This window comes from Salvelinus fontinalis, chromosome 10, assembly GCF_029448725.1.
Source record: "Salvelinus fontinalis isolate EN_2023a chromosome 10, ASM2944872v1, whole genome shotgun sequence".
In the NCBI taxonomy this organism is placed as follows: Eukaryota; Metazoa; Chordata; class Actinopteri; order Salmoniformes; family Salmonidae; genus Salvelinus; species Salvelinus fontinalis.
In genome coordinates this window covers 4,613,087-4,626,943 of record NC_074674.1, presented here as the reverse complement: position 1 = coordinate 4,626,943, position 13,857 = coordinate 4,613,087, and the positions used below count along the sequence as shown (strand labels likewise).

At 54.1% G+C, this 13,857-nt stretch overlaps 1 protein-coding gene across 4 annotated transcripts in view; it reads right to left on the bottom strand.

Annotated features, from left to right (window-relative positions):
• Positions 1–46: 46 nt before the first annotated feature.
• The window catches only part of LOC129863445 (pecanex-like protein 3), a 40,375-nt gene continuing 26,564 nt past the window's right edge, over positions 47–13,857 (bottom strand). Inside the window, exons 34-37 of one of the 4 annotated variants that reach the window (XR_008760963.1) lie at positions 3,695–3,778; positions 1,568–1,907; positions 1,321–1,459; positions 47–950 (exon numbers count right to left, since the gene is read on the bottom strand). Coding sequence is in view for 2 of the 4 variants with exons in the window: in XM_055935448.1 (XP_055791423.1) it covers positions 3,596–3,778 (183 nt within the window). In the remaining 2 variants the exon portion in view is untranslated. Of the gene's footprint in view, positions 1,908–3,308; positions 3,779–13,857 lie in introns of those variants that run through there. The other 3 variants (XR_008760962.1, XM_055935451.1, XM_055935448.1) reach the window with 3 other exon arrangements.

Below are 13,857 nucleotides of genomic sequence, written 5' to 3'. Positions count from 1 at the left end.
GGTCTATGGCACATAGACATGTATTCCATTCATTTTTTGTCACTGTCTGACATTTCAATGGTTTAAAAAAAGTAAATTAAAACGTTTGCAGAAAGACAAAGAATGTTTTTCCTCTGTCTCTCTTCCATGTCTGTTAGCTAATGCAGGCAGCAGGGGAGTGTTGGATTCAGGGTAAATTTTGAACATTGAGATATTGAAGACATGATAGATCAAACTCATAGTATATAAAGGAGTGAGAAGGTAATGGTTCTGTAGTAAGACAACTAAGCTTGGAATGTGCTGAGTGCAGGAAAACAATTGCATGTGACAGTACTGATAAGGGGAGAAACCGTTGAAGGCTCATATCACTTAGTTCCCTGCTTAGCAAGAAGGATGCAATGTTTAGCGATAAGGAGGAGGCTCCACCCAAAGTGGGTTATGAATACCACCAGGGGGGAAGCCATGTCTTTTGTCTGAATACAGCTGTATCGACCCTTTGGGGAGAATTAAACTTCTCTAGTGTTCGTGAGTTATTTACTCTGATAGAACATAACAGGAGTAAATATGGTAGCTAATATCAAACTCCATGTGCTCTTATCCTAGGAGACATTACATGCTTGTCCTGACGAGAGGACAGTTAAACGTGTATCGAAAGCGTAACTTCTCAAATCATGCACTAATATAGGATGGTAAAGAGATGCAAAAAATAACATTTGAATGTGATCAAACACTTGTGTCATTTAACATAGTAGTAAAACCATGTTGTCTTTGTCAGGGTTCCTCCCATAGAGTTATGCCACCTCACCGGAGTCTGCAGGTTCCTCATAGAGATCAGTATCCTCCCAGGCCTCCTGTGTGTCCTCTAGCTGTAAGTTCTGTTCCTGGAGCATAGCCTTGCTCCACAGCAGAACCTTGTCCAGCCCAGCCTGTTCCAGGATCAGGAAGAAACACTGCTCTGCCTCCCTCCGGGCCTGACACAGGACACACAACACAATTAGCCTTTGATGTCATCTCCACTTCCTGAGACCGGGCACTGACATTATACAGTTGTAGGTACCTGACTTTAGATGTGCTTAACTCTGGCTGAATAGTGATTACTGGTAAGGAGGGATATCAGCAGAGTTGCTACTCTATGCTGAACTCTGACCTGCCAGTGGTGCGGGAGCAGCAATGGTCTGCTGTTGACTTTCTCCATCACCTCTGCCAGCTCAGATTGATACACAGCACTATGCACCCTCATCTCCTTCCTAAGTCACACAAAAGGAGGGCTGAATATTGTTCAGCACAGTATTCTTCTGTGAGTTGAGCTCCCCTCCCCCCATGGCCTTCAGATAGTTACACCTGTAGTTGTTGCCACTGTGCCCTGGCAGTGCTGTGTCTTGACGTTGAGCTACTTGGACACCTCTTTCTGAACCCTACACCTGGCTTCTGACTTCTGCTGCTCTGCTCTCAGGGTCTTCTCCTCGCTCGTTGCTAGTTGCTTGTAATCATGTAATCAGAGAAGAATATGTTATCATTAAGTCTAGATAGAAACCTTCCACAGTTAAGTATTTAAGTGGAGTTAAGAATTTATCAGAAATTCACATACTTCACTGCCTTCTCTCGTAACAGTGCAGGTAAGTCTTTGTGAGCTGGACATAATTCTAGCTAGGTCCCACTTCACCACCGGGTATGGAGTCTTCTTGACATTCTTCAGGGTTTCCTTAGATGTACTGACAGCCTGATCCCCTGCAGCATTCACCTGGAAACTAAAAGGCTATGACACAGTGGAATACATTCCCTGCAACCTCCCTAAGTCGGATGTAGTCCGGTTGATGATAGGATGGAATGTGAGCTTCTTCTCCACTCTTGTTGGAAGGAGTAGACAGCTGGGCACATCTTTCTACCTCTTATCACTCCATTCTCGGCGCTTGGAACAACTTGTTATTCTGAGAAGTAGAACACGCAGCACACCGCCTGGCACGTTATTTCACATGGGACAAACAATTTCAAATGATTTTTAGCTATCACATAATTTGTACCATACATCTACAAGAGCAAAATATCTGTGAAAGCATTGGACTTTTTCTCAATTGTATCGCATTGAAATGAATATCCTCGGCCAGCCTTCTGTTCATGTCTAGTTATGTTTAATGTGTTGTCGTCTTGTACCACAGTGTTCATTCTCTCGACTGAATATGAAATCCTAATCGTAAGTACTAAGTTTAAAAGACATATTTGACACTTTTTTGTTTGTGTATGTGAAAGAGTGAAAGAGAGTGAGCGTGCAGGGGTTGGGGGAATTAGACACTCAACATATGAATTATGTTTGCCCAGTCAATGCTTCTGCATGTGAACCTAGCAGAACGATAGGCTACTGACACTGCTGTTATATGATGGACCAAGAGTAGGAAACTTTTCTTCCTCTCAGACATGGGCTGCACTGGAGGGTGGCTGGTCTGGGAGTATGGTGAGTTGAGCTGTGGGCTTAATAGGAACAAGGGAACTGTAAAATATACATAACCAAACCTGATTATGTTTTGTTGACTCTCAGTAGGCTATCATTTCACTGGGTCATGATTATCATCTGCTATGCTAATTATATTCTTTTTTTTAGAAGTGTAAGGATCATTTATTTTTCTTAAGTTGGCTAAATGTTTTATGACTGTGTAACCATTCATTACTCATTATGTAATGACATAGCCCCCCAAAAATCTGTTGAAGAGAAGATGCTTAAATTACCATGTTAATAAATAATTTAATCTTTAAAACAAAATAGTATCTAATTGACAAGCACTAACTCCTTGGGGTCACTGATATTGGGGGGAGTTTAGCCCTCTCCTGTATGGTGGCTGAGGGGGTCCCCACCCCCGAGATGCGGTGGAATAATCTGGAACTAGAGCAAATCTCATTACCCATCCACATGGACGGAAAGCGTTGCCATGGTTACGTTTGTGGTTATTCGCAAATCCTTAAAAAAAAAAAACTGTAGGTTCTGGGCTGATGAAACATACCTGAAAAGAACAGGAAAGCCAGCACACTGAATATGCTTCTAATTAGCATCTTAATTGACATCGTTTCAAAGGATCTTCTTCAGGTCAGGTCAGGATCAAAACGTTGTAAATATAAGGTGGAAATTGGGAGCATATTCAGTGTGTGGGCCTTGCGGTTCTTTTCGTGCCCCAGACACATCAACAACATGCTGCAGGTGCAGTAGAGCCTGTCTAATGGAACCTCATTCCCAGGCTCAACTGCTACGGCAGAGAGCGAGCCGGCTGCTGGACCAGTTAGTCTAACTGGAGTTTCGGCTACAGCAGAGCAATCACAAAAAGACAGTTTGCCACTCACACTATTTTGATGTCACATGTTTAATTTAGGAATCAAAACAGTACTGTATGGTAGTAAATACAAACTAATGTTTGTATCTAATAATAACTGTTGTTCTGACAGGGGACCTATCAGGCTCTGTCCAGATAGTCAACATCTCATCTGGGAACTCTGGTCTGTAACGCTGCACCAATCTCCTGGGCACCCACAACTGTTACGTCAACCTGTCCATATACAGCTGTGAGTCCCTGCATGGTCCACATGCTCTTCAGTTCTCTTACCTAACAATTACTTATCAAATCATACGCATTCATAAAAAGGCATTCATAAAGATTTTGGGATGTTGATTAAACCTGTCAGAGCTACTGTAACTACTGTGCTGTGTGTTTGGAGTCTGAGTACCGCTCACTGGCTGTGCTCTTGCTGCAGCTCCAGACAGTTCCCCTGGGATTCTCCAGGTCCATGGCCCTGGTGCTGCTGTGGCTCCACCGCTCTGGCCAGGAGAGGAAGGAAGAGGAGTGTAATGAGGTAAGGTACACTCCCTCTCTGATCAAACAATCCTTTGTTTGATCCCTCAATCCAAGGAAGACAAACATCCATACACATTCTACAAAAAATAAGATAAAACTCATTGACATTGTACAAAAACTCATTGAACTGAACATTTGTTTCATAAAGTATTAAGAATGAACAAGCATTCCATTGGTTACCTCATTGTGCCCTGCAGGTAGACATTAGCTCCCATTTCACTCCATTTTTTTGAGGCAGGCAATCACATAGAAGCTATTGAAACATTTCCAGCATAGAATACCTGATAACTGTACAATTTGTTTAATACATCATTTTGAAACATGTGTTTGGGTTTCTGTTCAAGACCAGTTCATTGCTAAGTTCTGAATGTGTAACGGTTGTCCTCCTCCTCTTCATCCGAAGAGGAGGAGCAGGGATTGAACCAAAATGCAGCGGATTGTGAAGACATGATATTTAATAAAGAAAAAACGGAAAACACGAAAACGAAATACACTTGACTAATTAACAAAATAACAAAACGGAGTAGACAAACCTGGACGACGAACTGACATAAACACGAGAACGCACGAACAGGGAAAATAGCCTACACATAAATGACGATGAACAAACAAACCGAACAGTCCCATATGGTGCGACAAACACTGACACAGGAGACAACCACCCACAACGAACACTGTGAAACAACCTACCTAAATATGACTCTCAATTAGAGGAACGCCAAACACCTGCCTCTAATTAAGAGCCATACCAGGCAACACTAAACCAGCATAGAAACAGACAACATAGAATGCCCACCCAAACTCACGTCCTGACCAACTAACACATACAACAAACTAACAGAAATAGGTCAGGAACGTGACATAACCCCCCCCATAAGGTGCGAACTCCGGGCGCACCAGCACAAAGTCTAGGGGAGGGTCTGAGTGGGCATCTGACCACGGTGGTGGCTCAGGGCGAGTTCCCCACCCCACCATAGTCAATCCCAGCTTACATTTCCCCCTACAAATGACCACCCTCATCTTACATCCACTAAATCTTTTAGGTAACATCGACACCAGGGGCAGCACCGGGATAGAGGGATAGCTCAGGACAGAGGGATAGCTCAGGACAGAGGGATAGCTCAGGATAGCGAGGTAGCTCAGGATAGAGGGGCAACTCCGGACTGAAAGGCAGCTCCGGACAGAGAGACAGCTCTGGACTGAGGGGCAGTTCTGAATAAATAGCCGCTCTGGGCTGAGGGACAGCTCATGACTAGCTGACTGCTCTGGACGCTCATGGCTGGCTGACGGCTCTGGACGCTCATGGCTGGCTGACGGCTCTGGACGCTCATGGCTGGCTGACGGCTCTGGACGCTCATGGCTGGCTGACGGCTCTGGACGCTCATGGCTGGCTGACGGCTCTGGCAGATCCTGTCTGGTTGGCGGCTCTGGCAGATCCTGTCTGGTTGGCGGCTCTGGCAGATCCTGTCTGGTTGGCGGCTCTGGCAGATCCTGTCTGGTTGGCGGCTCTGGCAGATCCTGTCTGGTTGGCGGCTCTGGCAGATCCTGTCTGGTTGGCGGCTCTGGCAGATCCTGTCTGGTTGGCGGCTCTGGCAGATCCTGTCTGGTTGGCGGCTCTGGCAGATCCTGTCTGGTTGGCGGCTCTGGCAGATCCTGTCTGGTTGGCGGCTCTGGCAGATCCTGTCTGGTTGGCGGCTCTGGCAGATCCTGTCTGGTTGGCGGCTCTGGCAGATCCTGTCTGGTTGGCGGCTCTGGCAGATCCTGTCTGGTTGGCGGCTCTGGCAGATCCTGTCTGGTTGGCGGCTCTGGCAGATCCTGTCTGGTTGGCGGCTCTGGCAGATCCTGTCTGGTTGGCGGCTCTGGCAGATCCTGTCTGGTTGGCGGCTCTGGCAGATCCTGTCTGGTTGGCGGCTCTGGCAGATCCTGTCTGGTTGGCGGCTCTGGCAGATCCTGTCTGGTTGGCGGCTCTGGCAGATCCTGTCTGGTTGGCGGCTCTGGCAGATCCTGTCTGGTTGGCGGCTCTGGCAGATCCTGTCTGGTTGGCGGCTCTGGCAGATCCTGTCTGGTTGGCGGCTCTGGCAGATCCTGTCTGACGACTGGCTCTAGCGGCTCCTGACTGACGACTGGCTCTAGCGGCTCCTGACTGACTATCGGCTCTGACGGCTCGGGACAGACGGGCGGCTCTGACGGCGCTGCGGAGACGGATGGCTCAGACGGCGCTGCGGAGACGGATGGCTCAGACGGCGCTGCGGAGACGGATGGCTCAGACGGCGCTGCGGAGACGGATGGCTCAGACGGCGCTGCGGAGACGGATGGCTCAGACGGCGCTGCGGAGACGGATGGCTCAGACGGCGCTGCGGAGACGGATGGCTCAGACGGCGCTGCGGAGACGGATGGCTCAGACGGCGCTGCGGAGTCGGATGGCTCAGACGGCGCTGCGGAGACGGATGGCTCAGACTGTTCCTGTCTGGCGGAAGGCTCTGTAGGCTCATGGCAGACGGGCAGCTTTGCAGGCTCATGGCAGACGGGCAGCTTTGCAGGCTCATGGCAGACAGGCAGTTCATGCGCCGTTGGGCAGACGGCAGACTCTGGCCGGCTGAGACGCACTGTAGGCCTGGTGCGTGGTGCCGGAACTGGAGGCACCGGACTGGGGACACGCACTTCAAGCCTAGTGCGGGGAGCAGGGACAGGGCACACTGGATTCTCAAAACGTACTATATGCCTGGTGCGTGGTACCGGCACTGGTGGCACCGGGCTGAGTGCACGCACATCAGGACGAGTACGGGGAGAAGGAACAGTGTGTACAGGGCTCTGGAGACGCACAGGTAGCTCAGTGCGTGGTGCCGGAACTGGAGGCACCGAGCTGGAGACACGCACCATAGAGAGAGTGCGTGGAGGAGGAACAGGGCTCTGGAAACGCACTGGAAGCCTGGTGCGTGGTGTAGGCACTGGTGGTACTGGGCTGGGGCGGGGAGGTAGTGCCGGAAATACCGGACTGTGCAGGCTTACTGGCTCCCTTGAGCACCGAGCCTGCCCAACCTTACCTGGTTGAATGCTCCCCGTCGCCCGACCAGTGCGGGGAGGTGGAATAACCCGCACCGGGCTATGTAGGCGAACCGGGGACACCATGCGTAAGGCTGGTGCCATGTAAGCCGGCCCAAGGAGACGTACTGGTGGCCAGATATGTAGGGCCGGCTTCATGACATTTGGCTCAATGCCCAATCTAGCCCTACCAGTGCGGGGAGGTGGAATAACCTGCACTGGGCTATGCACACGTACAGGGGACACCGTGCGCTCTACTGCGTAACACGGTGTCTGCCCGTACTCCCGCTCTCCACGGTTAGCCTGGTAAGTGGGCGCAGGTCTCCTACCTGCCCGTGGCCCACTACCTCTTAGCCCCCCCCCAAGAAAATTTTGGGTGGTACTCACGGGCTTTTCGGGCTTCCGTGCAAGACGCGTCCCCTCATAACGCCGGTTTTGGGCTTGATTCACCGGTCTCCAGCCTTGCTTCCTTGCTGCCTCCTCATATCGCCGCCTCTCTGCTCTCGCTGCCTCCAGCTCAGCTTTAGGGCGGCGATATTCCCCTGGTTGAGCCCAAGGACCTTTTCCATCCAGCTCGTCCTCCCAAGTCCAGTAGTCCTGTGTATAATCCTGCTCGAACATCCGCTGCTTGGTTCTGGAGATTAGGTGGGTGGTTCTGTAACGGTTGTCCTCCTCCTCTTCATCCGAAGAGGAGGAGCAGGGATTGAACCAATGCAGCGGATTGTGAAGACATGATATTTAATAAAGAAAAGACAGAAAACACGAAAACGAAATACACTTGACTAATTAACAAAATAACAAAACGGAGTAGACAAACCTGGACGACGAACTGACATAAACACGAGAACGCACGAACAGGGAAAATAGCCTACACATAAATGACGATGAACAAACAAACCGAACAGTCCCATATGGTGCGACAAACACTGACACAGGAGACAACCACCCACAACGAACACTGTGAAACAACCTACCTAAATATGACTCTCAATTAGAGGAACGCCAAACACCTGCCTCTAATTAAGAGCCATACCAGGCAACACTAAACCAGCATAGAAACAGACAACATAGAATGCCCACCCAAACTCACGTCCTGACCAACTAACACATACAACAAACTAACAGAAATAGGTCAGGAACGTGACATAACCCCCCCCATAAGGTGCGAACTCCGGGCGCACCAGCACAAAGTCTAGGGGAGGGTCTGAGTGGGCATCTGACCACGGTGGTGGCTCAGGGCGAGTTCCCCACCCCACCATAGTCAATCCCAGCTTACATTTCCCCCTACAAATGACCACCCTCATCTTACATCCACTAAATCTTTTAGGTAACATCGACACCAGGGGCAGCACCGGGATAGAGGGATAGCTCAGGACAGAGGGATAGCTCAGGACAGAGGGATAGCTCAGGATAGCGAGGTAACTCAGGATAGCGAGGTAGCTCAGGATAGAGAGGTAGCTCAGGATAGAGGGGCAACTCCGGACTGAAAGGCAGCTCCGGACAGAGAGACAGCTCTGGACTGAGGGGCAGTTCTGAATAAATAGCCGCTCTGGGCTGAGGGACAGCTCATGACTAGCTGACTGCTCTGGACGCTCATGGCTGGCTGACGGCTCTGGACGCTCATGGCTGGCTGACGGCTCTGGACGCTCATGGCTGGCTGACGGCTCTGGACGCTCATGGCTGGCTGACGGCTCTGGACGCTCATGGCTGGCTGACGGCTCTGGCAGATCCTGTCTGGTTGGCGGCTCTGGCAGATCCTGTCTGGTTGGCGGCTCTGGCAGATCCTGTCTGGTTGGCGGCTCTGGCAGATCCTGTCTGGTTGGCGGCTCTGGCAGATCCTGTCTGGTTGGCGGCTCTGGCAGATCCTGTCTGGTTGGCGGCTCTGGCAGATCCTGTCTGGTTGGCGGCTCTGGCAGATCCTGTCTGGTTGGCGGCTCTGGCAGATCCTGTCTGGTTGGCGGCTCTGGCAGATCCTGTCTGGTTGGCGGCTCTGGCAGATCCTGTCTGGTTGGCGGCTCTGGCAGATCCTGTCTGGTTGGCGGCTCTGGCAGATCCTGTCTGGTTGGCGGCTCTGGCAGATCCTGTCTGGTTGGCGGCTCTGGCAGATCCTGTCTGGTTGGCGGCTCTGGCAGATCCTGTCTGGTTGGCGGCTCTGGCAGATCCTGTCTGGTTGGCGGCTCTGGCAGATCCTGTCTGGTTGGCGGCTCTGGCAGATCCTGTCTGGTTGGCGGCTCTGGCAGATCCTGTCTGGTTGGCGGCTCTGGCAGATCCTGTCTGGTTGGCGGCTCTGGCAGATCCTGTCTGGTTGGCGGCTCTGGCAGATCCTGTCTGGTTGGCGGCTCTGGCAGATCCTGTCTGGTTGGCGGCTCTGGCAGATCCTGTCTGGTTGGCGGCTCTGGCAGATCCTGTCTGGTTGGCGGCTCTGGCAGATCCTGTCTGGTTGGCGGCTCTGGCAGATCCTGTCTGACGACTGGCTCTAGCGGCTCCTGACTGACGACTGGCTCTAGCGGCTCCTGACTGACTATCGGCTCTGACGGCTCGGGACAGACGGGCGGCTCTGACGGCGCTGCGGAGACGGATGGCTCAGACGGCGCTGCGGAGACGGATGGCTCAGACGGCGCTGCGGAGACGGATGGCTCAGACGGCGCTGCGGAGACGGATGGCTCAGACGGCGCTGCGGAGACGGATGGCTCAGACGGCGCTGCGGAGACGGATGGCTCAGACGGCGCTGCGGAGACGGATGGCTCAGACGGCGCTGCGGAGACGGATGGCTCAGACGGCGCTGCGGAGTCGGATGGCTCAGACGGCGCTGCGGAGACGGATGGCTCAGACTGTTCCTGTCTGGCGGAAGGCTCTGTAGGCTCATGGCAGACGGGCAGCTTTGCAGGCTCATGGCAGACGGGCAGCTTTGCAGGCTCATGGCAGACAGGCAGTTCATGCGCCGTTGGGCAGACGGCAGACTCTGGCCGGCTGAGACGCACTGTAGGCCTGGTGCGTGGTGCCGGAACTGGAGGCACCGGACTGGGGACACGCACTTCAAGCCTAGTGCGGGGAGCAGGGACAGGGCACACTGGATTCTCAAAACGTACTATATGCCTGGTGCGTGGTACCGGCACTGGTGGCACCGGGCTGAGTGCACGCACATCAGGACGAGTACGGGGAGAAGGAACAGTGTGTACAGGGCTCTGGAGACGCACAGGTAGCTCAGTGCGTGGTGCCGGAACTGGAGGCACCGAGCTGGAGACACGCACCATAGAGAGAGTGCGTGGAGGAGGAACAGGGCTCTGGAAACGCACTGGAAGCCTGGTGCGTGGTGTAGGCACTGGTGGTACTGGGCTGGGGCGGGGAGGTAGTGCCGGAAATACCGGACTGTGCAGGCTTACTGGCTCCCTTGAGCACCGAGCCTGCCCAACCTTACCTGGTTGAATGCTCCCCGTCGCCCGACCAGTGCGGGGAGGTGGAATAACCCGCACCGGGCTATGTAGGCGAACCGGGGACACCATGCGTAAGGCTGGTGCCATGTAAGCCGGCCCAAGGAGACGTACTGGTGGCCAGATATGTAGGGCCGGCTTCATGACATTTGGCTCAATGCCCAATCTAGCCCTACCAGTGCGGGGAGGTGGAATAACCTGCACTGGGCTATGCACACGTACAGGGGACACCGTGCGCTCTACTGCGTAACACGGTGTCTGCCCGTACTCCCGCTCTCCACGGTTAGCCTGGTAAGTGGGCGCAGGTCTCCTACCTGCCCGTGGCCCACTACCTCTTAGCCCCCCCCCAAGAAAATTTTGGGTGGTACTCACGGGCTTTTCGGGCTTCCGTGCAAGACGCGTCCCCTCATAACGCCGGTTTTGGGCTTGATTCACCGGTCTCCAGCCTTGCTTCCTTGCTGCCTCCTCATATCGCCGCCTCTCTGCTCTCGCTGCCTCCAGCTCAGCTTTAGGGCGGCGATATTCCCCTGGTTGAGCCCAAGGACCTTTTCCATCCAGCTCGTCCTCCCAAGTCCAGTAGTCCTGTGTATAATCCTGCTCGAACATCCGCTGCTTGGTTCTGGAGATTAGGTGGGTGGTTCTGTAACGGTTGTCCTCCTCCTCTTCATCCGAAGAGGAGGAGCAGGGATTGAACCAATGCAGCGGATTGTGAAGACATGATATTTAATAAAGAAAAGACAGAAAACACGAAAACGAAATACACTTGACTAATTAACAAAATAACAAAACGGAGTAGACAAACCTGGACGACGAACTGACATAAACACGAGAACGCACGAACAGGGAAAATAGCCTACACATAAATGACGATGAACAAACAAACCGAACAGTCCCATATGGTGCGACAAACACTGACACAGGAGACAACCACCCACAACGAACACTGTGAAACAACCTACCTAAATATGACTCTCAATTAGAGGAACGCCAAACACCTGCCTCTAATTAAGAGCCATACCAGGCAACACTAAACCAGCATAGAAACAGACAACATAGAATGCCCACCCAAACTCACGTCCTGACCAACTAACACATACAACAAACTAACAGAAATAGGTCAGGAACGTGACATAACCCCCCCCATAAGGTGCGAACTCCGGGCGCACCAGCACAAAGTCTAGGGGAGGGTCTGAGTGGGCATCTGACCACGGTGGTGGCTCAGGGCGAGTTCCCCACCCCACCATAGTCAATCCCAGCTTACATTTCCCCCTACAAATGACCACCCTCATCTTACATCCACTAAATCTTTTAGGTAACATCGACACCAGGGGCAGCACCGGGATAGAGGGATAGCTCAGGACAGAGGGATAGCTCAGGACAGAGGGATAGCTCAGGATAGCGAGGTAACTCAGGATAGCGAGGTAGCTCAGGATAGAGAGGTAGCTCAGGATAGAGGGGCAACTCCGGACTGAAAGGCAGCTCATGACTAGCTGACTGCTCTGGACGCTCATGGCTGGCTGACGGCTCTGGACGCTCATGGCTGGCTGACGGCTCTGGACGCTCATGGCTGGCTGACGGCTCTGGACGCTCATGGCTGGCTGACGGCTCTGGACGCTCATGGCTGGCTGACGGCTCTGGCAGATCCTGTCTGGTTGGCGGCTCTGGCAGATCCTGTCTGGTTGGCGGCTCTGGCAGATCCTGTCTGGTTGGCGGCTCTGGCAGATCCTGTCTGGTTGGCGGCTCTGGCAGATCCTGTCTGGTTGGCGGCTCTGGCAGATCCTGTCTGGTTGGCGGCTCTGGCAGATCCTGTCTGGTTGGCGGCTCTGGCAGATCCTGTCTGGTTGGCGGCTCTGGCAGATCCTGTCTGGTTGGCGGCTCTGGCAGATCCTGTCTGGTTGGCGGCTCTGGCAGATCCTGTCTGGTTGGCGGCTCTGGCAGATCCTGTCTGGTTGGCGGCTCTGGCAGATCCTGTCTGGTTGGCGGCTCTGGCAGATCCTGTCTGGTTGGCGGCTCTGGCAGATCCTGTCTGGTTGGCGGCTCTGGCAGATCCTGTCTGGTTGGCGGCTCTGGCAGATCCTGTCTGGTTGGCGGCTCTGGCAGATCCTGTCTGGTTGGCGGCTCTGGCAGATCCTGTCTGGTTGGCGGCTCTGGCAGATCCTGTCTGGTTGGCGGCTCTGGCAGATCCTGTCTGGTTGGCGGCTCTGGCAGATCCTGTCTGGTTGGCGGCTCTGGCAGATCCTGTCTGGTTGGCGGCTCTGGCAGATCCTGTCTGGTTGGCGGCTCTGGCAGATCCTGTCTGGTTGGCGGCTCTGGCAGATCCTGTCTGGTTGGCGGCTCTGGCAGATCCTGTCTGGTTGGCGGCTCTGGCAGATCCTGTCTGGTTGGCGGCTCTGGCAGATCCTGTCTGGTTGGCGGCTCTGGCAGATCCTGTCTGGTTGGCGGCTCTGGCAGATCCTGTCTGGTTGGCGGCTCTGGCAGATCCTGTCTGGTTGGCGGCTCTGGCAGATCCTGTCTGGTTGGCGGCTCTGGCAGATCCTGTCTGGTTGGCGGCTCTGGCAGATCCTGTCTGGTTGGCGGCTCTGGCAGATCCTGTCTGGTTGGCGGCTCTGGCAGATCCTGTCTGGTTGGCGGCTCTGGCAGATCCTGTCTGGTTGGCGGCTCTGGCAGATCCTGTCTGGTTGGCGGCTCTGGCAGATCCTGTCTGGTTGGCGGCTCTGGCAGATCCTGTCTGGTTGGCGGCTCTGGCAGATCCTGTCTGGTTGGCGGCTCTGGCAGATCCTGTCTGACGACTGGCTCTAGCGGCTCCTGACTGACGACTGGCTCTAGCGGCTCCTGACTGACTATCGGCTCTGACGGCTCGGGACAGACGGGCGGCTCTGACGGCGCTGCGGAGACGGATGGCTCAGACGGCGCTGCGGAGACGGATGGCTCAGACGGCGCTGCGGAGACGGATGGCTCAGACGGCGCTGCGGAGACGGATGGCTCAGACGGCGCTGCGGAGACGGATGGCTCAGACGGCGCTGCGGAGACGGATGGCTCAGACGGCGCTGCGGAGACGGATGGCTCAGACGGCGCTGCGGAGACGGATGGCTCAGACGGCGCTGCGGAGTCGGATGGCTCAGACGGCGCTGCGGAGACGGATGGCTCAGACTGTTCCTGTCTGGCGGAAGGCTCTGTAGGCTCATGGCAGACGGGCAGCTTTGCAGGCTCATGGCAGACGGGCAGCTTTGCAGGCTCATGGCAGACAGGCAGTTCATGCGCCGTTGGGCAGACGGCAGACTCTGGCCGGCTGAGACGCACTGTAGGCCTGGTGCGTGGTGCCGGAACTGGAGGCACCGGACTGGGGACACGCACTTCAAGCCTAGTGCGGGGAGCAGGGACAGGGCACACTGGATTCTCAAAACGTACTATATGCCTGGTGCGTGGTACCGGCACTGGTGGCACCGGGCTGAGTGCACGCACATCAGGACGAGTACGGGGAGAAGGAACAGTGTGTACAGGGCTCTGGAGACGCACAGGTAGCTCAGTGCGTGGTGCCGGAACTGGAGGCACCGAGCTGGAGACACGCA